Source organism: Myotis yumanensis, unplaced genomic scaffold, assembly GCF_028538775.1.
Source record: "Myotis yumanensis isolate MYYU_CA2020_CCGP unplaced genomic scaffold, mMyoYum1.0.hap1 SCAF_17, whole genome shotgun sequence".
NCBI classification, from domain to species: Eukaryota; Metazoa; Chordata; class Mammalia; order Chiroptera; family Vespertilionidae; genus Myotis; species Myotis yumanensis.
The window spans coordinates 39,067,364-39,093,229 of record NW_027223768.1 but is presented as its reverse complement, the minus strand read 5'-3'; the positions used below and the strand labels follow the sequence as shown (position 1 = coordinate 39,093,229).

General features: G+C 45.4%; 1 protein-coding gene across 1 annotated transcript in view; it reads right to left on the bottom strand.

The window, feature by feature from the left end:
* Positions 1-25,604, bottom strand: part of F5 (coagulation factor V) — a 64,132-nt gene extending 38,528 nt beyond the window's left edge. The window contains exons 1-5 of the mRNA XM_070396570.1: positions 25,447-25,604; positions 21,866-21,957; positions 16,401-16,523; positions 3,497-3,709; positions 1,900-2,043 (exon numbers count right to left, since the gene is read on the bottom strand). Coding sequence (XP_070252671.1) covers positions 1,900-2,043; positions 3,497-3,709; positions 16,401-16,523; positions 21,866-21,957; positions 25,447-25,604 — 730 coding nt within the window. The remainder of the gene's footprint in view (positions 1-1,899; positions 2,044-3,496; positions 3,710-16,400; positions 16,524-21,865; positions 21,958-25,446) is intronic.
* Positions 25,605-25,866: the final 262 nt, after the last annotated feature.

Here is a 25,866-nt window from a genome sequence, read left to right as displayed (position 1 = left end):
TGCCCCACAGCGACTGGGAAAATGCTCCTTCGCTGCGTGGGAGATTCCAACCCTGGCTTCTCTCCTTGGCCCGGGTTTTAAGTTTCAGATCCATAATCACTAGATACAAGCAGTCACACCTCATTGCAGCAAGCGCTACCATAGAGGTAGGGTCGTGGGGCTGAGGATCAGTCTCTTACCCACAAAGGGGCTGAGGGCTTGTCTTTTTTTGGGGGGGACCATTACAACAAGACAGGGATTCAGACATTATGATGAGAACAAGAAGCTAGAACCTCAGAATGAAGCTGAAAGGTAGGCTTTGGTGGAAGCATTTAGCACCCCAAAGAGATGCTCATATCGACTGGAGCATTCAGTACATCTGTATTAGCATTTACCACCACTATTCAGTCTACATGCTTCATGAGGCTGTTTACAAGCATTAACGTCTCTGTTTCTCCTCTCGCCATTTCCCTTCCCTGCCCCTCTTAACCCCAACTGGTCTCTCTTTTTCAACTACAAATTCATATACTCCATGCCCTGATCAAGTTATTACTTTTATTTTTGTGCCTATGGTTTGCTTCTGGGGGCTTCTGCATATTTAACAGATGATTCACTCAGCCAGGACACAGATACAGCTTCTCCTTGGAATACACCCCTCGAAGGTCCATAGTACTGGGCATGCAGTTTGAAATGTAAAAAACAAACAAACAAAAAAACCACAAATTCTTAACTACCGTCTATCCCAGGAGAGATGTTTAATCCACTTATGTAAGTTAGCTTATCTCGACAACTAACGGCCAAGGGCCACACTAAGGTAGTGAAATGAGCAAGGAGCCTCAGTTAACTACGTTTTGGACGCTGAATCAAAGCCGAGAGTCATCGGGGTGTGTTTGTAGTAGCCCAGGCAGAGATGCAGTGAAATGAAATAGAAAACAATTGAAAGCAATGTCCAGACCTCAACTCCTGACAAGTTTGGTTGGTGGTAAGTGAAGCCATTTGTGATTTTTCAGATATAGAGAAGGACCTGTGAGAAATTTAATAAAGCAACATTTTAATTTTTCTGCTTTTTCCTCAGGATCTTTGGTTCTAAGCATTTCTATCAGATAGAAGTAAAAGTGGTGTAGGTGGGAGTCAGTCCTTTTCTCTTAGCAGTTGCTATGATAGAAAGAGAAAAGGTCCTAAATGCCTTTGAATAGTTCTCATCTATCACCGTTTGAAGTGCTAGAAGTACTTCCGTAGGCTGGTATTTCTCCGAGCCTCCTGCTCATCTTTACCGTATTTTTATAGACTTCTCCCTGCTGACCCTTTCTGCCAGGACTTGACCTTGAACATCCGTCCTGCAAGGCTTCCTCTGTGGCTGAAGGCTTCCTCTGTGCAGAGGGGCCACAGAACTCACTGAAGGAGACTGAGCTGATAGATATCCTGGAGGCCTTCCTGGAAGTGCAGGCCCAGGTGAAACCTGCTCAGAGCTCTCCATCCAATACTGCTGCACAACCCTTCCCTTAGTAGCCTCCAGTTTGTCTGTTGTACTTGCTGGTTTAAAAAACATGACAAAATCTCAAACAAGCTGGTTTGACTCAGTGGATAGAGCGTTGGCCTTTGGACTGAAGAGTCCCGGGTTCTATTCCAGTCAAGGGCACATGCCCAGACTCAATCCCCAGTAGGGAGCGTGCAGGAGGCAGCCGATCAATGATTCTCTCTCACCATTGATGTTTCTCTCTCTCTCTCCCTCTCCCTTCCTCTCTGAAATCAATAAAAATATTATTTTAAATGCTAAAACCTTGAGGACCCTGAGCTAGATCACCTTACCTTCCTGATTAAGAGTTGAAAGTAATGGGTACCATCACCTTCTTAGTGCTGGAGGCCAGCAGCAGGCCTAAGGCACTAACGAGTCTAAGTGTTGTTGGGAACGCGCGTTACCTGGCATCGTCCCGTTCACATAGCCGTTGACTGTGTACATGACGGATGATGAGCGGCTCCAGCTCTTGCTTTCATCAAACACAGCAAACATGAGCACCTGCTGTCTGTCAAACATCTTCTGACTCCCGTCCTCGGTGAGGGTGCCTGGGAAAGAAAAGATGTGCTTGTCAATACCACCCCAGGTAGAAAACTCTCAATTGCTGTTCCTAGGTGGCAGAGCTGAAGGCAAGCAACCAATCTTAGTGATGTCAACTCGGAGCAATTCTTGTTTTAAAAATGGCATCTTGCCCTGGCTGGTGTAGCTCAGTTGTTGGGCGTCATCCATGCACCGAAAGGTTGCTGGTTTGATTCCAGTCAGTGCACATGCCTGGGTTGCAAGCTCAGACCCCAGTAGGGGATGTACAGGAGGCAACTGATTAATGTTAAGCTCTCACATTGATGTTTCTCTCTCCCTCCTCTCCCTTCCTCTAAGAATTCTTCTAAGAATCTATGAAAATAAAAAAATAAAAATAAATACCATCTTTATCAAGTAATGATGATTAGGGGCTTATGAAAATCTTGCTGCCACATTAAACATTTTCTCTGGCGCATCATAGCCTTGAGGAATAGGGCTTTGAAGATAAATTTGACTTGACATAGAGAGGAAACATTTGGTGACTGTCAAGATTTTGGCAAAAGTATCATTTCCTCCTGTGTCAGCAGACGAACACACAGGTACCAGATCTTGGTTGGTAAAAGCCCAGCTCTCCAAGTTTCGTCCGGCCACCTTGCTGTTCATGGAATGGTTCACCAGAGAACTGGTTGAGAGGGTCAAGGTGAATTCTCATATAAGGACAAAATGCAGCTGAAAGTAAAATGAAAGAAGAGCTTTTTATAAGTTTTGACTTTTTCGTATGCCATCCCAGTATCCTCTGTGTGCCAGGCAAGGAACACATGTATTTGTGTCGTGAATAAATGATTAGGAATTGGTGAAGGGATGGTATGCGCGTCTGTGCAGAGAGACGGCGAGTTCATCCCATTATTTCCCACAGTGCAGTTCGTGTGATCGTTTGTTTTCATGAAAGATGAGCTGAATTCTTTTCAGGTAAAATGAAAATCCAAGCTGGCTCCTCAGAGGCCTAGACGATGAAATTTCTTATAAAAGTCAGTTAGTGTGTTTGCAACCTGCTGCCCAAAGTGTCCCACTCTTTACGCGAAAGGAAGCTAGAGTTTTGTGTGTTTGGAGACCAAATTACCAACCCAAACCTCGGACACGTTAGGCAAAGCTCTTCCCCAGTGCTGTCAGCAGAGGGCAGGCTGCTGTACACTTGCAGGAAGACTTGGCCTTGAGGTAAACATGCAGACCACACAGGCGTGGCCTCAGAACCAACTCCCAGACAGGGATTTACTCAGAGGCTCCAGGACTGAGATGGAGGAGGGGTTGGAAGGATCAGAGGAGGACTCTAGTCCCTCTGATGCCAATGTCCATCAATGGTCTGCTTCCCACCCTCCTCCCTCTGCTCGATTTGCTGAGAGGTTCCAGGATCCCATCCCCCAAGCCTTTCCAGTATAGTACTCCTCACCACTCCAACAGCTTTGCTATTGTTCATTTTTTTACCTTTCTTACAAATAAGCAGAGGTCCAATCAGCCCAGAGTTGAAGTCCTGTATCAGATTTTCATAGGAGTAGTAGATGTACGTAAGGCATGGCAGGTCATCCTGTGTGGGCCCACTGTCCTCACTGATGGTCCACTCGTAGGTATATTCATGGCCGGGAGCTACAGCATCATCCAGCTTCTCAGCAGGGAACGTGTGGTCAGAGTAGGAGGCACCTGGAGAAGTAAAGGTCATGAAAACACCTGGGCGGTGCGTGAGGCTTGCCGTGCCATCACTCTCAAGCTGGAGGAACATGAGGCCTCTATAGAGGTAGCTATGCCTTTCTACAGCGAGCCTCCGTTGTTTGAAAAGATTCATACTGCATCCACTTCCATGTCTATGTAATGAGTAAGGCTTTGAGTCCATGTGATCTGACGTGAATAAGAAATGTTACTAGTACATTATTTAAGGTGTAGGAAGTTAATTTTCCAGGGTCTCTAAATAATTATTATTCAAATGTAATCAGAGAATTGAATCATCTCTGATCAGGGAATCATTTCACAATATGAGAATGGATTATATCTTTTCTGTGGTGCTTGACGAGACATCTTCCATGTAACCGCCCGTTAGCATGGGATATAGCTATACACCGAGCTGTTTATATATTGTTTTGTTTTATCTGTAAGTTTTTCTTTTCTTCTTTCCAACTGCTGCCACCCTCAACCCTGTCTTACCGCTTTGTCACATCTCTACCACCTGGTTGTCCCAAGTCCTTCCCCAGAGTCTTAGAGTCTGGCTCCCTTAGGCAGCCTACTTGTCCTTAGAGTATGAAATGTGTCTATCCTCTGAAATGTAGATGTCTTGCTTTGGTCCTTTGTGTACCCAAACACCCACCATTAACACTTTGATGCCTACTCATTTTTCTCTGCTGGTGGGAGAGGGGGAGGATGTAGAAATTGGTCTTCCTTATTGAAGAGAGGGAATTGAGATTCTGAAGATTAAAAGAATTGCAGAGGGTTGGGTGTGGCTTTCAACCATAGAAGGAAGATGGGGCTAGAGATGGAGCGAGTGAGGTCAGGAAAGGGAGAGGTCAGCGTCATAGTGGGATGGGCAGCTTCCCCTGTTTGAGGCAGTCCTCATTTGATTGGATGAAAGTTTCACTATCACCAACTGGTATCAGAATTTCCCTTTGGGGTACAGTTATCTTTGGTACAGAGCTTGATAAATTCCTTGAGGTGTAAGGTGAGACCTTCAGAGTGTAGATGTGGGCAGATAATTGGGTAAAAAAAACAACCCTAAAATGTTTTCTATGATGGGGTAAAGGGCCAGTGGAAACTACTCTTACTGAAGTGACTGTACTCTTTGAAAACAAAAATGCTTTATTGTTTTTCCTACCCTTTCCCTGTTTATTTTATTCTCCTCTTTATTCCTCCTTGCCTTTCACCATCTTTCTTGAGTTATAAATTATATACAATAAAAGGCACCAATTCTAAGTATATCTGTTGAGGTTTGACAAATGTGTTCAGTCCTATACACAATCAAGGTACATGACATCTCTACACTCCAAAACTTCTGCCTCCTGTGCCATTCCTGGCCAATGCTGTCCCCACCCTCTGGGCCCAGAGAACCACTGATTTGCTTTCTGTCACTGTATTTTTTTTCCAATAATGTAATAAAAATGGAATAATACATTTATGTATACCCCCTTGTGCTTGATTGGTGTTAGTATGATATATCTTTTCTATCCTCTATTGTTTTACCTATCTTGTCTTTAATTTAAAGTGGATTGCTTGAGTTCAGCATGCAATTGGATGTTGCTTTTTAACCAGCCTTACAATCTGTCTCTTAGTTGTATGGTTCTTCCCATTTGTTTTTAATATAATTATTTATATGTTTGGGTATTTGTCCATCTGGTCTTTGTTCCTTCTCTTCTTTCTTGATTTTTCTTGGGTTGAATATTTTTTTATTCCTCACCCAAGGATATGTTTTTATTGATTTTACAGAGAGAGGAAGGGAGTGAGAAAGAGAGGGGAAGAGAAGGAGAGAGACAGAGATGTGAGAGAGAAATATTAATTCATTGCCTCCCATACATGCCCCAACTGAGGATCGAACCTGCGACCTAGGTATGTGCCTTGACCTGGAATCAACCCCACAACCTTTTTAGTGTACAGAGGACACTCCAACCAATTGAGCCACCCAACCAGGGCTGGATTGAGTATTTTTTATGATTCCTGATTATCTCCACTATTGGCTTGTTAGCCTTGCTTTGTTTCCCACTCTGTAGACAGAATGATCCCTTAAAGTCCCAGATCTTACTTTGCCGTGCTCCTGCTTAAAATCCTGACCATGATCTATCCCTACTTCTCTCTCCATTCTATTACGTGTGACTCTTTCCCCCGTACATTGTGTATCACTCCCTCGGGCCCCTTTAGTTCCCTGGACTGATACACAACACTCCCTCCTCCCTCAGGTCTTTGCAGACGATATTCCCTCTGCCCAGGGTGCTCTTCTTCCCTTCCTTTCTGCCTTGGATAAGTGTGTGCTCATGCTTGATGTCAACTTTAATGCAAGCTTATTGCTTCCCTGATCTCTCACTGCACTATGCACATTTTTATTTTACAACACACGTCACGGTTTTTAATTGAATATGTGTGATATTCCATGATTAATTTCACCTTATCCTTCTAGATAATAATTATTTGCCTCCTGCACATGTGACCCGAGTGAGGTCCTCAAAGGCAGGTGCTGGGTTGCATTTGTCTTAGAATCTCTGGTGCCTGTCACAGTACCTGGCACGAACAAGAGCTGGATGACTGTTTATTGAACTCTTAGGATTTAAGGTCCCGCAGCTAGAACCAAGGTCATCAAGTCACTCATGGGTACGTTTCATTAGAACTGCATGGTGTTAAAACAAGTTCAATGCCAACATTAACAACATGGAGATATTATATAAGAATCTGGATTGCTGGTTTCTCTTAAAAACAAAACCAACAAAACCTGGACATCTGGTGATACTGACCTAATTCCTGCATAGAATTGGCCTGGTCCTGAGTCCTGATGACCCTTCAGATAGGATACAGCTCTCTGATCAGCAATGCCTACTGGACTTATTTCTGGTTACTCTCTGGGTGACCAGAATATCTGAGTTTGTGACCCTTGTGCTAGTAAAAAGTTTCACTGGGATTTCGTTGTATCTTCCCTTTTTCCCAAAAAGTACTATGACATCGATAACCAATCTTTACTGTAGACTGAACTTTCGCTGTGTTGATAAGAAGGGTTTGGGTGTTAAAATTATCAGGGGCTGAGAAATGTTAAAAGCTCAAATGACTTCCAGTGAGTAATAATATCATTTCAGTCTCAATCAAACAGGAAAAGAAAGCATTTATGTGGAAGAGTCTCTGCTGATAAACAGGAAGGACTATCTCTGGAAAGTTGCAAAATAGCTTTTGTAGCAAAGCACACACAGGGCTGATAAGAGAAGCCACCCTCTCAGGGCGGACTTGTCTATTGACTGGAACACGTGTGGCGAGTTGTCCACAGGGTCCATCTCGAACCCAGCTGCCAGCCCTTAGTCAGTGCTTCATGCTTCGTGGCCTCATGAGGTTAAGAAATAATATTTCTGGACATGATGCATCCAGTGTTTCAACTGTTAAAACAGGACAGGGAATGCCTATACTAGAAAATGGAATTCTTTTCATTGCCTTCACGAGCTCTCAAAAGGACAAAACGTGGTATTCTGTGTAGGGTGAGAGAGAACATTTGAAGTTCTTCCTCTCTTTCTTTGGATAAAGGCATGCTCATTCCTCAGATATCAGCTTCAATGTCAGCTTACTCATTCCCTGATCTCTGATTATATATCTCACAATATAGATGTGTATATGTCTGTATATCATCTGTGATTATGATATGAGTATATATACACATAGCAGCATCCTATCTAATAAAAGAGAAACATGGTCATTAGCGTACGACCACTACCCTTCCCATTGGCTAATCAGGGTGATATGCAAATTTACTGCCAGCCAAGATGGCAGCCGGCAGCCAGGCAGCTGGAAGCGAACATGAGGCTTGCTTGCTTCAGTGAAGGAGGACTCCAACGTTCCCCACCTGCCTTGCTGACCTCTGAGCTGGCAGTTTGAAACATTGTAACAAATATAGAAGCTAAACAAAACCCCAGAAACCAGGTTTCAGCCGGCCGGGATCTCAGAGCTGGAGATGATACAGTGTTTCGATTATAGAACTGAAACAAACCAGATACCTGCTTTCAGCAGCAGAGGCCTTGGCCCAGAATAAAAAAAAAAAGAAAAAAAGGAGCGGTTGGGAGCTTCAGTCACCCACCAGCCTGAAAGCAGCCCTCAGCCCCTCAGCCAGACTGGCCAGGCACCCCAGTGGGGACCCCCACCCTGATCCAGGACACCCTTCAGAGCAAACCAGCCAGCCCCTACCCATGCACCAGGCCTCTATCCTATATAGTAAAAGGGTAATATGCCTCCCAGCACCGGGATCAGCGGAGCCACGAGGCCTCCCGGCACCGGGATTAGCATGATGGGGGACAGCGCCCAAACCCCGTGATTGCCCTGTGGCTCTGTGTGTGACAGGGGGCGGGGCCACAACCTCCCTATCCGCCCTGCTCTGTTCATGACAGGGGAAGGCGCCCCAACCCCCTATCAGCCCTGCTCTGTTCCTGATAAGGGGGAGCTCCCCAACCCCCTGATTGCCCTGCGTCTCTGTGTGTGACAGAGTGCAGCGCCCCAACCCCCCTACCCCCACGAGCCCTGCTCTGTGTGTGACGGGGTAGAGCCATAACCTCCCCATTGGCCCTGCCCTGAGTGTGAGAGTGGCGGCCCCCCAACCCCCTGATTGGCCCTGCTCTGTGGGTGATAGAGGGTGGCGCCCCAACCCCCTGATCCACCCTGCTCTGTGTGTGATAGGGGGCGGTGCCCCAACTCCCCTATTGGCCTTACTCTGTGAGTGACAGGGGGGAGCTCCCAAACCCCCTGATCGGCCCTGCTCTGTGCGTGACAGGGGGTGGCACCGCAACCTCCCCATCGACCCTGCCTTGAGTGTGACAGGGGGCGGTGCCCCAACCCCCCAATCGGCCCTACCCTGAGCATGACTGAGGGTGGCATCACAACCTCCCGATCCGCCCTGCTCTGTGCATGACAGGGGGTGGCGCCCCAACTCCCCAATCGGCCCTGCTCTGAGCCCTACCAGGGGCTGCACCTAGGGATTGGGCCTGCCCTCTGCCACCCGGGAGCAGGCCTAAGCCAGCAGGTCGTTATCTCCCGAAGGGTCCCAGACTGCGAGAGGGCACAGGCCAGGCTGGGGGACCCCCCCGAGTGCACAAATTTTTGAGCACCAGGCCTCTAGTTATATATATAAAACAGCATTCATCACGATTTTAGTTAAATATTTGTGAGATTATATGACTAAGGATACTTTCTCCTGCTTAATTTAAGAGACATCCCAGGAGCTTTGGTGTCAGAACTGTAATTTTTGGTTGTACCACCTGCTAACTGCACGAACTTAGGAAAGTTTCTTAGCTTCCCTTTTAGCCTCAGTTTTCTCATTCATTATTACATAATATAATCTTTGTTCTAGCAATAATATTTTTATTTTTGATTGGTATGAAGACCAGAAAATATATGCAAAATGTCTGGCACCTAGATGTGTGGCTGCCTGTGGTAATATACCTCGGTATTTGGGTTATTTCCTTTCCCAGCTATTTTACAATTGATATGGCCTCTTTCTTTATGTTTCACTTCTGATAAGATGTATCTTAAGTGCTCTTGAGTTCTCTTAACACATGTGAGAAAGATTAAAGGTGGTGATATATTTATTCTAAAGAAGGTAAAAACTGGTAATGAGATTAGGTAATTACTCACAGTCACCAGTAAAATTAATAAATTTCAGAGCAAGGGGAAAATAACACATAGTTTCCACTTTCTAATCCAGTTCTCAGGTCCTCAGTTTAGTTCAGTACTCATTATCATCTTCATCATCATCATTATCATGATCACCACCATCATCATCATCATCACCATCATCATCACCATCACCACCACCATCATCATCATCACCATCACCATCATCACCACCATCACCATCATCACCACCATCACCACCATCACCGCCATCACCACCACCATCACCACCATCACCACCATCACCATCATCACCACCATCACCACCACCATCATCACCATCACCATCATCACCACCATCACCATCATCACCATCACCACCACCATCACCACCATCACCACCATCACCATCATCACCGCCATCACCACCATCATAATCATGTCATCACTATCATCACCACCATCATCACCACCATTTATGTTCTAGGCTCTGTGCCAGGCACCAGGGCACAAATCTAAAGACAGGCTGAGACCTTGAAGGATTCATAGCCCATCTAATAGTGGGTACATGCTGGCACCCTCGTTGCTAAAAATTTCACCTCTAGAGTTCTTCCAGGGCTACTTCAGAACACATTGTTTATATGTAATGAGAACCAACCAATATAAATATCTAAGAGTCACCTAAGAGGCTGTTACATGTGCTAGCCATAGCAGCATGACTGATTTTCAAATGACAGCAAACTTATTTTTAAATGATCAGGGTTTCATATTCAGGTTTATTGGAACACATAGTGGTTTAAAAATGTTCATCTAGTTGACCAAAATAAAATACTGAGAATTTCATATTCATATATTAGTTAAATATAAGATAAACTTTAAATAATTGAATGAATGATTCACTCAAAGGTGAATTTTGGGCATCTAGACCCAAATAGTGAACAGCACAGACTTATACATGGAGTAATTATACTGAATGAGGATTACTAGTGAAATAGTTTGGGGATAATTTTATCAATGCTTTTCTTCTTTTCACTTCAAAGTATTTTACTTTATCTTTAATCTAGAACAAAGCAGGCATATTTTATCTTTGAGTTTGCAAACTACATGAGGTGTAACATATAAACAGCTATTATGAAATGTATTTTTGGGAAAACTAATTTTAACTTTGCAATCAAAATAAGTGAAAAGTCTTAACTGAAAAGAAGAGGAATGGACAGGAAAGACCATTGTGCTAAAGCACAAAAAGTCCTTGTTCAGCTTCTCGCTGGACTGAATTCTTTACACAAGGGTGGCCCTTCACTTTATATTTACTCAGTTCTGCTCACTTCCTGCTCAGTCCTTAGTCAGCGTGGCAATTTGTTCACTCTTGTCATGATGAACTAGCTATTTGCCAAAGGGCTCTCAGTACTTTTTTCCAAGTGTAAAATGGGGTGTTCCCGTTTGGGGAAGTGAAGTTACATGAAGAGCCCCTTTGGTCTTCCATTTGGATGCTCGGCCATGACATCCACCTTGTTATTTTTTTGAACAGCTCTTTTCCTCTCCATTTAGTAAACCGGGTGAATGCTTCAGTGTGACTTTGAAGATTCAAAAGGTGCTTTTATTTATTATTTATTTATTTATTTATTTAAATACAGTTTTATTGATTTCAGAGAGGAAGGGAGAGGGAGAGAGAGAAACATTCATGATGAGAATCATCGACCAGCGGCCTCCTGCATGCCCCCTACTGGCAATCAAGCCCGAAAACTGGGCGTGTGCCCTTGATCGGAATCAAACCTGGGATGCTTCAGTCCGCAGGCCTATGTGCTATCCACTGAGCAAAACCAGCTAGGGCCAAAAGGTGCCCTCAGAACACTGGTTCTCAACCTGTGGGTCGTGACCCCTTTGGGGGTCGAACGACCCTTTCACAGGGGTTGCCTAAGACCATCGGAAAACACATATATAATTACATATTGTTTTGTGATGAATCACTATGCTTTAATTATGTTCAATTTGTAACAATGAAAATACATCCTGCATATCAGATATTTACATTATGATTCATAACAGTAGCAAAATTACAGTTATGAAGTAGCAACGAAAATAATTTTATGGTTGGGGGTCCACAACATGAGGAACTGTATTAAAGGGTCGCGGCATTAGGAAGGTTGAGAACCACTGCCTTAGAAGCTTTCATCGAGGCAAAGGGAAAACTGGATGCTGATGTGTCTAAGGAGCCTGGCCCAGTGCACAGCGCATGCGGCTCTCCACTGAAGGGGATCCATATGTTTGGGATTGATGAGAATTGCTATATTAGCCATTACAGTTTGTTTCAGGTACTTATATACTCAGAGAAGTGTCTAGATGAGGCCAAAATATTCAGATAAAAAGTGAAAAATGTAATTTCTTATATTATGTCAAACATTGGAACATTTTGGAAAAACCTAGAAGACTGTTTTCATATAGACAATTTGGCAACACTTAAATGCAAACAACAATCCCTGGTGGAAATTTTATTTTTCAATTTTTTATTCACAGAGTTGGGTTACCAGCAGAAAGTGGAATATTATAGAATTTTGTACTATAGTATTTATAATGCAACTCCCACATTTAAAATATAAGAATATAAATAAAATAAAAAGATAAGATTCACTCTGAAACAAACTCTTAAAGGTAATTGCACAAAGAATTTCAAAGGTTTTCCTGAACAACAAAATGTGCTCAAAGGTGCAGCATTACAATCAGTCACCAAATGCTAGTCAGAGAATTTCTGAAGTTTTAGCCTCAAGTCAAAAATCTTTTAGTGACAGCCCTAGCCAGTTTGGCTCAGTGTATAGAGCATCGGCCTGCAGACGGAAGGGCCCTGGGTTCAATTCTGGTCAAGGGCACATGCCCGGGTTGTGGGCTCGATCCCCAGGAGGGGGTGTGCAGGAGGCAGCCCATCAATGATTCTCTCTCATCATTGATGTTTCAATCTCTCTCTCCCTCTTCCTTCCTCTCTGAAATCAATAAAAAAAATATATTTTTTAAAAAGAGAAAAACCTCTTTTAGTGACAGAAAGTTTTAAAATGCCTAGGTACAGTTGTGATTGCGGTTTAAAACACACTCCTGTTAAGTACATCTCTAAAGGAAATGATCTTGTAAGCATTTTACAAATCATGGCTTGTCCATCCTGCTCTCTCAGGGGTTACTCATCCCTGCCCCACGTGCTACTGGGGTGCTCTCTCGCACATCTGGAGAGAGGGGGCCACTGGGACCATTTGGGTAACACCAAGCTACAACTTAGCCTTCATGTCAGATGCTGCCAATTCATGGATGACAGGCCAGGGTGAGACGGGCACACCTTTCCTGTCCAGCACCCAGACTTCCAGCCAAGAATTCAAATGACAGCCACGGCAAGAAGGCCAGAAACAAGGCTCCCGGGCAACTCTGGTTACAAAACCATGTACAAAGCCCCTGCCTGAAAGCTCGGGGTCTTCGCCTGCAGGTCATACCACAGGCAGATAACAGCTGTCGTTTAGAGACTGTTGACTCAGCCTGCGCACAGTTCTAACACTTGTGAATGTCTGTAAGCTCTCACAGCGGACTGGAAGGAACGGCTTAGAGAGGGGCTCGAATTTTGCTTCTCATCCTCTGTTTTATTATTTATTTATATTTTATTCTTTATTGTTGAAAGTCTCATCTATGTCCCCTTTCTCCCCCCATTGTCCTCTCCCAGCCTGCCCCTGCCCCTGCCCCCCAGGAGAGCATTATGCTAAGCGAAATAAGCCAGTCAGAGAAGATAACTATCACATGATCTCACTCATATGTGGAATCTAATGACCAACATAAACTGATGAACAAAAATAGATCCAGAGACATAAACGCCTCGAACAGACCATCAGCCGCTGTTTTAGAAAGGCCTGGGGAAGTATACCATTTAGAAAGATTCATACCCAAAGCAATGAAAAGAAAACATCTCAGACCACTGTTTAGACACTTGAAGTAAACCTCAAACTACCTGGAAACTGCAATTATTCAAAATGTGCTGGGGATAGCTGAGGTTTTGGGGGAAGTTTAGTTCATTTCGGCATCTGAATTCGATGGGAGCCTTTTATTTCATTCAGGTAGATGACACTGTCTGAGGCCAAGGCCTTCGTTCAGTCTAAGCTTCTGGGAACAAAATGCCATGCCCGAGTATGAATAGCCGTGGGCTAGCCCCGTGACAGCAGCTAGCTTTATTGTGCGCCCACCGTGCCTGGGCCTTTACTTTGATTCTGACTAATCCTTGTGACAACCTCTGAGGGAAGGAGTTACATTTTATAGATATGAAACTGAGGGTTTGTGGTAAAGGACATTGCCAACATTTACTTAGGGTTCCAAGCGAGGCCATCCTGGCGCTAAAGCCGGCATTCTTCCCGTGGCTGTCCTTCCCTTCCAGCTGATGAGAGCAGGTTTCCAAATCCCGGGTGGGGCTCCAGGATTAGCTCCCAGATAAGGAGGATTGTTCTCGAGGTTGCTTTGGTTCTGGTTAGATCAAGCAGCCACAAGGACAAAGACTGAGTCCTCTCTTAAGCCTTTTACTGGTCTCAACCTCCCACCATCCATCTCTCAAACATCTGCCTCTAAGATAAAGAAACCCGGATTCTCATGGAGATGGCTCAGCACATAGTTCCTCTCCACCCCTGAAACAACAATCATTCAAACCAGAGCGGGAGGGTGTGGGGGGGGGGGGGGGCGGGGGGAGGGTGAGGGTCAGAGGAGAGGAAGATGTTTTCTTTCAGGGAAGAGGACACAACAAAATGTGACTTGGCTTTTGCCAGGAAGGACACTCTTTCTCTATTGGCTGGATTTGCATCTCATTCCTAAGGCAAGACGTGACTTTCCCACCAAAATGTCTTTACTTTCTGAGAGACTTGGCCCCAGGGGCAATGGTTAGGTGACCAGCGGAAGCGGTGTGCGCATGTTAAACCTCTGCTCAGGAATGACTGCTGGCTGAGGGGTGGTAGGAACAAATAAACAGAAAGGAAGAGGGACGGTGTTGCAAGGTTTGTTTCCCGTGCAAACAGCCCAGCTTGGAATACAAAGTCCACAGCACGTACCTCCTCCCACGTCTAAAACAGGACCTCCATGGGACATCCTGAGGGCTCTCCCTGCTGGCACCAGGGTGCTGAATCCTGACACTGTCGTCGGGGAGCCTCACATGTAGGTTAAGTGGCTGTTCTATGACATCATGTGATTTGGGGGACATAGAAGAGACTCCTCCTCACGCTACCTCACCCAGAGTCCTGCCAAACTGGCTCCTTAAGGTGCCTGACATTTCACAGTTCGTGCTTCATTGTTTTCCCTCAAGCCAAAGAGTATGTGCTCACGCACATGTCCCCAGGGAGGGTAGTTCATTGACCTGTTAGCAGTCACGTATCCCTTAGTAGAAATGAGTTTGACAATAATTTACACTATAATAATACATGTAAAAGTCACTTTCTAATCCATAAATTGTCATCTAAATGTTAAGTTATTTGGACACATTTAAAAATTTTTAATTGAGATATTGACATAATTTGAACAAATTTTGATTGAATAATCACCTTTACCATCATAGCTAATATTTATCAAATGTTTATTATATGCTAGGTGTTGTGCTAAGATTTCATGACAACAAACCTATATGAAGTCATGCCCTGGCCAGTGTGCTCAGTGGTTAGAGCGTCAGCCTGCACACCGAAAGGTCGTGGGTTTGATTCCTGGTCAAGGGCATGTACCTGGGTTGCGGGTTCCCTCCCACCCCCAGTCGGGGCATGTCTTTCTCCTTCCTCCCTTTCACTCTCTCTGAAGAAGCAATGGGAAAATATCCCTGAGTGAGGATTAACAACAACAAAAAAGGAAGTCTTGATTATTATTCCCATTTTACAGATGAGAAAGATGAGGCACAAAGAAGTTACGTAACTTTCCCAAAATCACTCAGTTAGTGTCTGAGGCAGTCAAGCTCCGACCCTGCCCTGTGAACCACTCTCCTGCTCAATTACTCTCTTTAAACGTATGGTGGTTGGAACATATGGGAGAAGGAAGATTTGTGAATCGAGAAAGGTCTAAAGTTATATTTGCATCATGATACTAACATCTATTACAATATGGACACAATTTCTTATATCAGTTCCTAGCAGAACTCTATTCTGCTTATTGTGGTCTGAACATAAGCATAGTGGAAATAATCAGAAAAATATCAACAACAGGTGATATTCACTTTTATCTCCATCATCCTCATGATCTTCACTGTCACTGTCATCATCATCATCGTTGACATCCTTTACTGAGCCTTTACCAGGTTCCTGGAACCATGTTTATTTTGTACAATACCTAAACAATCCCATCTAATTCTCAAAGCAGTCTTAGGAGAGGGTATAACCATTCCCACCTCACAGATGAGAAAACTGAGGTTCAGGGATGCTAAGATCATTTAGCCAGAAACAAACAGTGGAATTTGAACCTAAGTCTTCCTTCAAAGCTTTTGTTCTCAACTACTTCACTATGTCCAAAAGTTTAACGCTACTTAAGTGTCATCTCTGTGCCAGGCTAGTCCTATGTCACTATTTCAAATGATGGCTCGTGGGCCAAATCCAGCCAGCTCCCTTTCTTGTAAATAAAGTTTTATTGAGGTGCGGCCATGTTCATTCACTTAGATACAGATAGTGCCTTTGGCTGCTTTTGTGCTGATAGGGAGAGTTGAGTGGCTGCAGCAGAGATTTCCTGGCCCACAAAGCCAAATATATTTGCTTTCTCTCTCTACAGAGAAGTCTGCAGACCCGCCTGACACCGTCCTGCAATGTGCATGTGATCACTCTCACTGTGCAGGTGAACATACTGGAATTCAGAGAGAGCAGGCAATTGGCCCGCCCAAGGAGTGAAGTACAAGAACCTACAAAGCACTGAGGCCCAGATGACTCCAGGATGCCTTCACTCCCCTGACGCTTACACAACCATCATTTTCCTCTTCACCAGTTGAGGGGAGTTCTGTGACATGTGCTTAATAGAATGGTTTTCAGTGCTCGACATGGTGTCAAAGGGTTGTACGTTTTCTCCTGTCAGAAGGATAGGAAACTCCTCTTACCTTCTGAGGATTTACTGTACTTAATCCCTTGAGGATGGATGCTTAAGGGCTTGTCTGCGTTATTTTTAAAGTGAACTCTCATGATGTCTCCAACTTCAGCATATAAAGTAGGCCCAAGAAGTCCTAGGGAAGCAAAGATAACTATGTCAGGATTACAAAAGACAGAGCTGACACACGCACACACACACACATGCACACACACACCATGCAGAGAATCCCATGAGTGACTGTGGTCAGCCCTCAGGTTCTGAGGTTGACCTGCTTATCTTCCATCTGTAAGGCTTTACTACCTCATAAGCTCAGCATTGCGTGCAGCCCGCTAAGGACAGGAAGGGAGAAACGCTTGGCTTGGCTCAAAGCAAGCCGAGGAGTAGGAGCGGCCGTTCTCACTGTGTCCCCCAATTCTGACCCACTGTCATTCCTTAGAGACGGCCTACCGTTTTGGTCAAGAAAAGAAAGATGTTCATTATTTATTTATTTACTTATTTTTAGAGAGAGTGGAAGGGAGGGGGACAGACTGAGAGAAACATGGATGTGAGAGAAACACATTGATTGGTTGCCTCTTGACTTAGGCTGCAACTGAGGTACGTGCCCTTGACTGGAATCGAACCCAAGACCCTACAGTTCATGGGCCGACCCTACAGTTCATGGGCCGACCCTCTATTTACGGAGCCAAACAGGCTAGGGCAGATGTTCATTTTCAACTGTCCGGGGTGACATGAGGGAGGGTGACAAGCTACTTTAGAGGGACAAAGTGAAGTAAGGGAGCAAATCACACAGTTCTTGGACAAGTTCAAAGTCTTGGAGGCAGGAGTGAGCTTGATATTTTCAAAAAACAGTAAACAAATAAAGGAAACAAAACAAACAACCCAGCCTGGGCAGAGTGAGAAGAGATGGTGGGGGCAGGGCCCTTAAGGCCCTATGGTCACAGCAAGGACCTTGGGTTTTCTTCTAAATGAAATGGGAAGTCGAGGCGGCTTTGTGCAGCAGGGAAGTGGGGTCTGATGCATTTTAAAAGTCCATCCTAAAAAAGAAAAAGAAAAAAAAACAGGCAAAAAGTTCACCCCCGCTGCTGTGTGGTGACGAGAGTGGAAGCAGGACTTGGTGATAGAGATGGGGCAACAGCACATCGGGCCAGAGAAGCGGTGAGCAGAGGTTGGGCTCTGAATTCTGGAGGCAAGGCCAGCAGCATCTGCTGACGTGTTGGATGTGGCATGAGAGAGAAAGAATCCAGGATGACTCGAGGCTTCTAATCGGAGCAACTGAGTTAATAATCAGCTACGTCGATGGGAACACAGCAGGACAGTGGGTCAGGTGCAGGAGCTAAGAGAGGTTTCCCTTCCTACACGCCAGGGGCTGTGCCAGGTCCTGTCCTCAAGGAGCCACAGCCCATTGGAGATGGACACAGGTAGCTCAAACTGTTGAGCTACGGGCAGAATGCTACGGGCAGAAGCTGGAGGACCAGCCCTGTGTTGGGGGGGTGAGGAGACAGGACATCTGATCCGAGTTTTGAGGAATCACAGTCTAGAGCTTCCCAAGGTGCAGTCCCCGGGTCCCCTGCAGGATCACCTGGGCCCAGGTTCCCAAGGACCAGCTTAGCCTCAGTGAACGGGTCCCTGCGGGTGGAGTCGGGGCCCTGCCTTTGAGCATGTGCTCCTGCGTGACACCAATATCCTCGAAAGCTGGAGAACCCGTCACCAGAGCCTTATGTCAACAGGTGGCAGGAATGGACTGCCCCCACTTCCAAGCCACCTACTAGGTCTCATGGAGTTGGCTTCTGGCCTTTAGGCATCATGCGGGCAGCAGGCGTCAGCACCACGGAGCTCACACGTACCCACTGGCAGCGAGGATGGTGCTGATCGCAGGGCTCCACCCACCGTCCCTGCAGGATAGTCACGCATGTCCATCCTCACGTTAATCCTCCCGACACGTCTTTAAGGTAGATGGTAAGATCCTCGTTTTACAGAGCAGGAAACTGGGCCTCGGGCGTTCCTCCTGCTTCTGCTTCCCTAGCTTGCCCCCCATGAGCAGAGCTGTGGGCAAAGCGAAACCTGTCTGACTGGATCCTGAGCTTGTAACCACCTCCCATCTCTCATTCATTCATTCGTTCATTCATTTGTTCATTCAACAAATAGTAATTGAGCGCCCACTTTTTCCTGGGTCAGACTTGCAATGCTGAGTAACATAGGTGCCCTCCCTGGCTTCACGGGGCTTACCACGGGAGCAGGGAGGGCGGCTTGCTCAGGGCCAGTCAGTGGTTCGGTGGCATTGCTGGGGCTGACATTCAGGTCTCTGGACTCCTGGACCAACGCTTTCTCTACCACCTTCCCCAGGGCGGGTACAGACCCCCTTTCCTGGAACAGTCTACACTAGCCTTGACTCCTGACCACTCTGATCCTGGCTGACCCCTCTCTTCTGGCTGCTACGCTCAGCCCTAGCTCCCTGCGAAGCTCCGCTGGCTGCTCCCACCTGCCGGGATGCCCACGAGGCCCATGTGTGTGGACTCTGCTCACACTGTCCCTGCATTTCGTTGCCATGGTGGCCTTGCTTGGTTGATTTGCTTGTTGGCATCTCGTGGCTGCACATACCAGATGCCCAGAATAAGCCTTATAAGTTGTTTAACCTAATGAGACCTCCAACAGCAGTGAATTTATTTGGCCTCCCTTCTGCTTCTTCAGAATTAGGGCAAAACAAAGGAATGTTTTCATCAAGGCAATTCAAACGCCTTCATGCGTGAAGGCAAACACATGGCCGAATGTTCCTGAGCTGCTGCTTAGCTCCCCTGTAGGCCAGATGCCCTGAAACCTTTCCCACCCCCCTCCCCAGGGCCCAAGTCAAACTGGGAGCCTAGGAAGGTAGCACAGCCAGTGCCCAACTTCCTGCAGCTGGGGCCTTGGGAACGGCCACAGGGAGGTCAGCTGACCCACCCCCTGCTCTCAGGTGAAGAACGCATTATAGAAAACAGGTCGCCCATCGTTGCAGCTCTTTTAGAACCTTCAGGGACAAACATATCATAATTTTCTTTGAAAAGGTGCAAAGACTCAAAACTAGCTGTTCAAAAGCACAAGACAGAATTCCTGAAAATGGCCCCAGTCCCTCCCTCCCCCTGTCCACTGGGCAGGCATTGGTCTTCAGACCTCCAGTACTGCATCGGGGTCTGGGCTCCTGCTATGGAGTGGGGTGCATGGCGGTTCCCCTTCAGCCTCAGCTAGAATCACACCCACCTGACGAGTGGAAACAGGGGGAGGTACGAATGGCAGAACTAGGCTGGGAGGGGAAGGTCACGAGTCAAGGGCAGTGTTCAAACCCAGGTCTCCTCATCAGTATCTGAGGCTTTCCCTGGACACCAGATTTGCCTCCTGTATCAACTACTACCAGGATCCAAAGATGAATAAGATGTCATCCCTGCCCTCCAGGGGTTCATAGTTCAGCAACTTTGGGAGTTTAGGAAGAGGCTGCATAAAAATGGATGTTAAAATGCCTCAGAGATCATATACAACAAATCTGTTGGAGATATACAGAGACAAACAGAAAAATACTGTTTTCAGTGCACAGGGCTTAAACATGAGTCATCTATCAAGGTCTACCTCTAATTGATGAGGCTGGATCAGGAAATCACTACAAAAGTTCATCATCTCCAAGGATTTTGATCACAGTACCCACCTCGCCCGAAACGATCAAGGCCTCCTTATGGCTTAACGGATGGTCTCCAGCCTGGCTCTGGTCCATTCTGTCACTCATGGCACTCGACCCAATGGCTCACACAGAGTGGCACTCAAGTTCAGTTAACTTGGCAAAAGCCACAAAAGACAGGGCTCTAAACACCCGCCCGATTTATTTTTCCCCAGGCCTCATTAATGTTTCCTGGCTCGCTTTCCCTTTACCCACCTATAGTTTAATTTAATTAAAAAGCTCTTAGGTGTGTGCTGAGGTTGGAATTGAGTTATGGACGTGAGTCAACTCCGCGGCAGAGGCTGGGAGAGCCTTGCCCTCCTGCCCAGGGCTACAAACTTAACTTGATGAGTAACCTCCGGGCCCCAGGGAAGGCAGTGTGTCTCCTACCGCAGCTGATCACGCCCTGTTTCTTCTGAGCCTGACTCCGTCCCTCAGAGACTTTATCTGCGCCTTTTCTATTGGATTCTTCCCTGAACCCTTAGATATTCTAAGTCACTGTGTTCTTTTTTATAAAACTCCAAAATATCCTCCAACCCCTCATTCCCTTTCAGAACCACCCTGTCGCTCCTCCCATGTGGGGCAAGTTTCAGGAAGGCGTTATCTCTGAGTTCCCCCCAGGAAAGGAGATGGAGTTTCCAGAGGGAAGCATTAACTGTCCTAGGAATGTCAAGTCAGGAAAGATCTGGAAAGAAACCGTTGGCTCTGGCGTCCCCACAGCCACAGGGGCCTCTTCTGAGAGTCGTTCTAGTGGGCTCCCTCAGAGCAGGTTAGAGAGGGAGCGCAGGGAGAGGAAGTGACACCACAGGGAATGAAGTGGGCCCTTCAGAGGGCGATTGATAGTGAAGGAGAGGGGAGAGAAAGGAGAGTGAAGCAGGGTGGAGGGGAGTTTTGTTCTAGATGAAAGTTAACCTGAACATAGCTGTCGTTTGTTTTACTGCTAATGGGGAAGGCTCCCGTCCAGGAAAGAGGGGAGATAAAGGGAGATCAGAGGAGGTGGGGGCGAGTGGGATGATAGAGAGGCAGAAGAGTGAGCCTGGGACACAGTGCAGGCCACACTGGTCAGGGAAGGCCCAGTGAATCAGTGACCAGGGACCCAACTGGAGGAAGTTCTCGCTTGCTGACTCTGTCGTTCCTGTGAAAATATGGTGCATATTTCAAACCCCAACCCATGCGACCCGCTTTCCTTGGTTAAAGAAGAACTAAGGAAGGAAGAAGACTTTTCTTTTAAAATGATAGCTGTTGTGCAGAGTACACTAAATGAAACAGGAGCCGGGAAAGGCAGACGCAGAAGAACCCAGAACAGCCACTTGCAGTTCCTTTGAATGAGTGCAGGGAGCCAGAGGGAGGGAGGACCATTAGCTCAGGCTCGTCGCACCCTCAGCCTGGGCCGCCTGTCTTGTCCCCTGTGGCACCCACAGCACCCACAGCACCCAGTGCAAGGCCCCGCCCAGAGCACGTGCTCAGTCACAGCTTGTCAGATGAATGAATAAAAATTCAAACACTTAAAAGGCCTTTTCAGCTTCTTGGTCAAGGTTAAAAACAGCTGGCTCCGTGGGCGTGTGACTTGTGGCCTGTGAAACCACACAGGGCCCGGCTTGCCTCCATTTTTTGCTGTCACTGCTTTGAAATTCTCAATAATGTGAATTTCATTTTCATTTTGCCCTGGGCTCCACAAGTTATGTAGCCTATACTAGTTAAAACAACAAAAACTCACATTCTATAAAATACCACTAAATGGATATTTTAAATATAGATAATATCAAATTAGAGAATATGTGTTTCATGCTTACCTGAAGTTTTAGATTGTGGTTTTTCTTTATGAAAATATGCTTCATACTCTCTGTAGACAATTTTCTTAAAAGTTGTTGCAAAAGGATTCAAACTGGAAATAAAATACAAAAATTAATTTTAAATGTATGTCTGACATCTACTCGTGTAAAAAAAAAAAGGAAAGAAATCTCTCATGTCCTAGGAGGAATAGTATTTTTAATTATATTTCAGAAACCCATGGTTTTATAAATATGAACAATAAATGAGACTGATAACAATAATTGTTGGTCTCTTCAAGAATATTCTGCAGTGATCATCATTCTGTCACAAATTAAGCCTGACCTAACTGATCCTGTTACTCAGAACCAATTTTCTGAAGAAGAACCCAAGATGGTCATGTGAACCCAAACTTTAGGTTTAGAGTTTAAATGATTAAAAAATGATCACATCTTTTATGAATAAATATGTGGGCTATTTTCAGCTGGTCAGTCAAATACAGAGGTAGCTACTGGGCAACGTTGTAAAGAACTGATTTGGTGGATCCTACTTCCAGTTGAGAGGTTGGCTATGGTAGTCGAGTAAAAGCCCTGGATTCATGCTGGGAACAAACAAATGAGCAAACAAACTCTCAGAGAGTTTAAGTAACTTGTCCCTGGATAAGGGGTAGAGCCAAGATTCAGAAAAGGTGGACCCATTGTGTTCCTGGTAAAGAATTCACAGAGGGAGGGAGGAGATTCCTGGGACACTTCATTCCTACCCTCCTCTCAAACTCAAAGATAAAGGTAAAGGGAAGAGAATTGGGGGACATTTCTTAAAATGTCAAACCAGCTGACCAGATTGGCTTTGTCAAGCTTCCTAACCTAGAGACAGTGGCCCAGCCATAGTCAGGGCATACGTGGGAGACCATCCCCAGCGGCCATGACCTCTGCGTGTTACATTGGCTGGGCGGACAAGGGAGTCAGAGTGTCTGTGTTTAAACCATGTGGTTATTAACTGTGTAACCTTGAATAGCTTACTAAACCCATTTGTTCCTCCGTTGCTACAAATGTGAGATGGGAATAATAGTAAAATCTTCCTCTCAGAATTGTTATGAGTATTAAATAAGTTGCTACCAGCAAAGGACTTAGAGGTAGCTAGTAATAATTTAAAAGTTAATAAAAGTTGGTGCTCAGACTTCAGGTTTTCCCAGCAAACAGAAAAATCTGTAATTGTAATAATCTTTGTAATTTTTTGTGAGATATAAGAACTGTGTTAATGTTTGGGGGCAGAATAAGTGCTTTTGGAACGACCAGCTATAGGAAGCAGTGGGTTCGCAGTGGAATAGGAACTGGACACTAGGAATATAGGTGCTCAGGGTGTGGGGGGAGCAGGAGGTGAGGACAGGGAAGTTGAAAATGAACTAAACAACCTCTAGAGTTCTTAGAGCCCAAGGATGTTGATGTTATCCCTAACGTGGAATTCCATTTTTATTTATTTGGTTGTTAGTAAAATTGAAAATTTGTTCCTCCTCCCCTACCTCAGATCTCTAAATACAGGAATATAGATGATGGCGTAAAAGCTCTACTAGGAAAACTCAGTCTTTTATGTGGAGTAAGTTGAATAGACGTGTGTTTTCTAACATATTTGACTGTATATATTGTGTGAGCATACTGAGGCATATTTGTTTTGATTTTGAAAAAGTTGAATGGCTCCTGGAAAATAATCTGGAGATGATAGGAATTCAAATAATATGCATGATGAATATATATGCATTTTTATTTTTATTGATTTCAGAGAGGAAGAAGAAGGAGAGAGAGAAACATCAATGATGAGAGAGAATCATTGATTGGCTGCCTCCTGCACACCCCACACTGGGGATCAAGCCTGCAACCCGGGCATGTGCCCTTGACCAGAATTGAACCTGAGACCCTTCAGTCCACAGGCAGATGCTCTATCCACTGAGCCAAACCAGCTAGGGCTATATATGCATTTTAAAAATATCTGTTACTATGTGCATGTAATGACTGAACAAGTTTTCTTAAGGAAATTTCTAGAAACAGTCACTTCAGGCCTGCAGCAAGAATAATAGATATATTTAACCTCTAAAGGCATTGCTCTGCTAATTTTAGATGAACTAAAGGGAAAGATCTTCGCTTTGTGCTAAAATGGACTTTGGCAAGGGGTGGGATTGATTGCCAAATGTTGATTCCCTTATAGTGTCAGTTAGTTCTCAGTGTAGGACAATTTAGAGCAAGTTCTTAATGTAAGCAGCCAGTCATACAGATTTTCCGCAGGAAAGTGAGAGGGAAATGACATGATTTGAGGTTCAATATGGAGCGTTGGTCTGGTTTATCCTTCTATGGTTTTGATTCAATAGTTGATACCAGAAGAAAGACTCTTCCCAGAATCCTGGGGACTCAGCCGCAGAGCAAGAGGATGGCACCACCAACAGTGGCTCCCTGTGGACTCAACATGTGAATCCGACTTTTGACCTCTGTGGTCCTGCCCCCAGCGTTCAGCATTAACTATGGAAGAAAGACCACGTTTCCAAGCGTAGCACAGCGGCCACAGGAAAGCCAGCAACCAAGTCAGTATTCTCAAGAGCAGGAAAGATCAGTGTTGGAAAGACTTATCTTCCTGGGAGTTTTAGTTAATGGCAGCTCCGTACAGTGTGTGTGGGATCTTGATTATCACCTTGAAATGAAATATTTAAGATGATTTGTATTTTTTTTTAAAAAAGAGGGATTTCTTATTACAAGGCCAAGAGAGTATGTAATACCCTCCAAAATAAACCTTACTAAGGCAATTTTAAAAGGGTTAAGGTTATACACGAAAAGACTGAAAATATTACAATATCTCTTGGTAGATCGCTTTGTAATTGTAAAAGGGGAACACGTCTTTCGCAATCATTCAAAGTCCGATGTTAAGTTTTTTAAAAAAATGAGCCACACTAAGAGATTTACCATTAAAACAAGTAAAAATATAACCAACTGGAAATATTGAGCAAATCCTGTAATTTGTCTCATTTCTGGGAAGTTTTATTTTTAGCCTTTCAATTGGGAAAAGCGGTTTCCGACTCAAAGATAGAGTTTTATTATTGAAACCTCCTCTTAGCTGCATCTCTGCCTTTTCATAGGGACCCCACTCAAACTGCCAAGATTAAGTGAGGAAAAAAGAATAAAAATGTTGAGTTTTTAGGGACTAATGATGCTTTTGAAAGTCATTTATAAGAAAACAACAAGATGATGACAGTTGTTATTGAATAATCTGCATATAATAAAGCACAAGGTTTAGTTTTAGAAGATGAAGCGATGTAGAGAATGGAATAAATGCAACTAGAAGCTCCATAACAATGCTAGACCACTAAAATTCTAGAACAGGAGTTTGCAGAGGGCTAGCGAGGGGGTGGGTGCCTGGTGCTTTTGAACCAATCAATACATTAAACCAACAATCCAGCATACTAACTAAACTGTGTTATCAGCAAACTTGAAAGAAGCTGCTAGCCAATCAAACTGCATCTTTTCAATATCCTCAGACTCCGAGCAGGATCAGCAAAGGGAGCGCTGCCTAAGAGGGGTCGAGTGGCTCCCACAGAAGCCCAGGAACGCCACCCCTGCCTTACCTGGGGTTTGTGGGCTCCGGGTGGTAGTTCCAGCTGATGCCCTGCGCAGCCACATAGAACTGCCTCAGCCGCGCGGCCTCGGCCCCCGGGGCCCCCCAGCCTGCCCAGCTGGAGCCCAGGACCAGCAGGACCCACAGGCGAGGGCAGCCTGGCGACATGGTTCTTTCCTGCTCCTGCCCTCGGTGTCCCCAGCCACGCTCTGCTCTGGCTGCACCGTTGGGCGTCTGCTGTCCCTGCTGCAGTGAGCTTGGAGGCTGTGGGTGGCAGTGTCCTCCCTGCAGCTTCTGCAGGCGCCTCAGCCTCAGCCTTGGGCTGTCCCGCCTCCTGGGCCCTTCCAGGAAGAGGGGTTGGCAGGTCACTGCCCCGGGAGACAAGAGGAGGGCGCCCAGGTTCCTGACTGTTTCAGGACAGGTGAAGAGA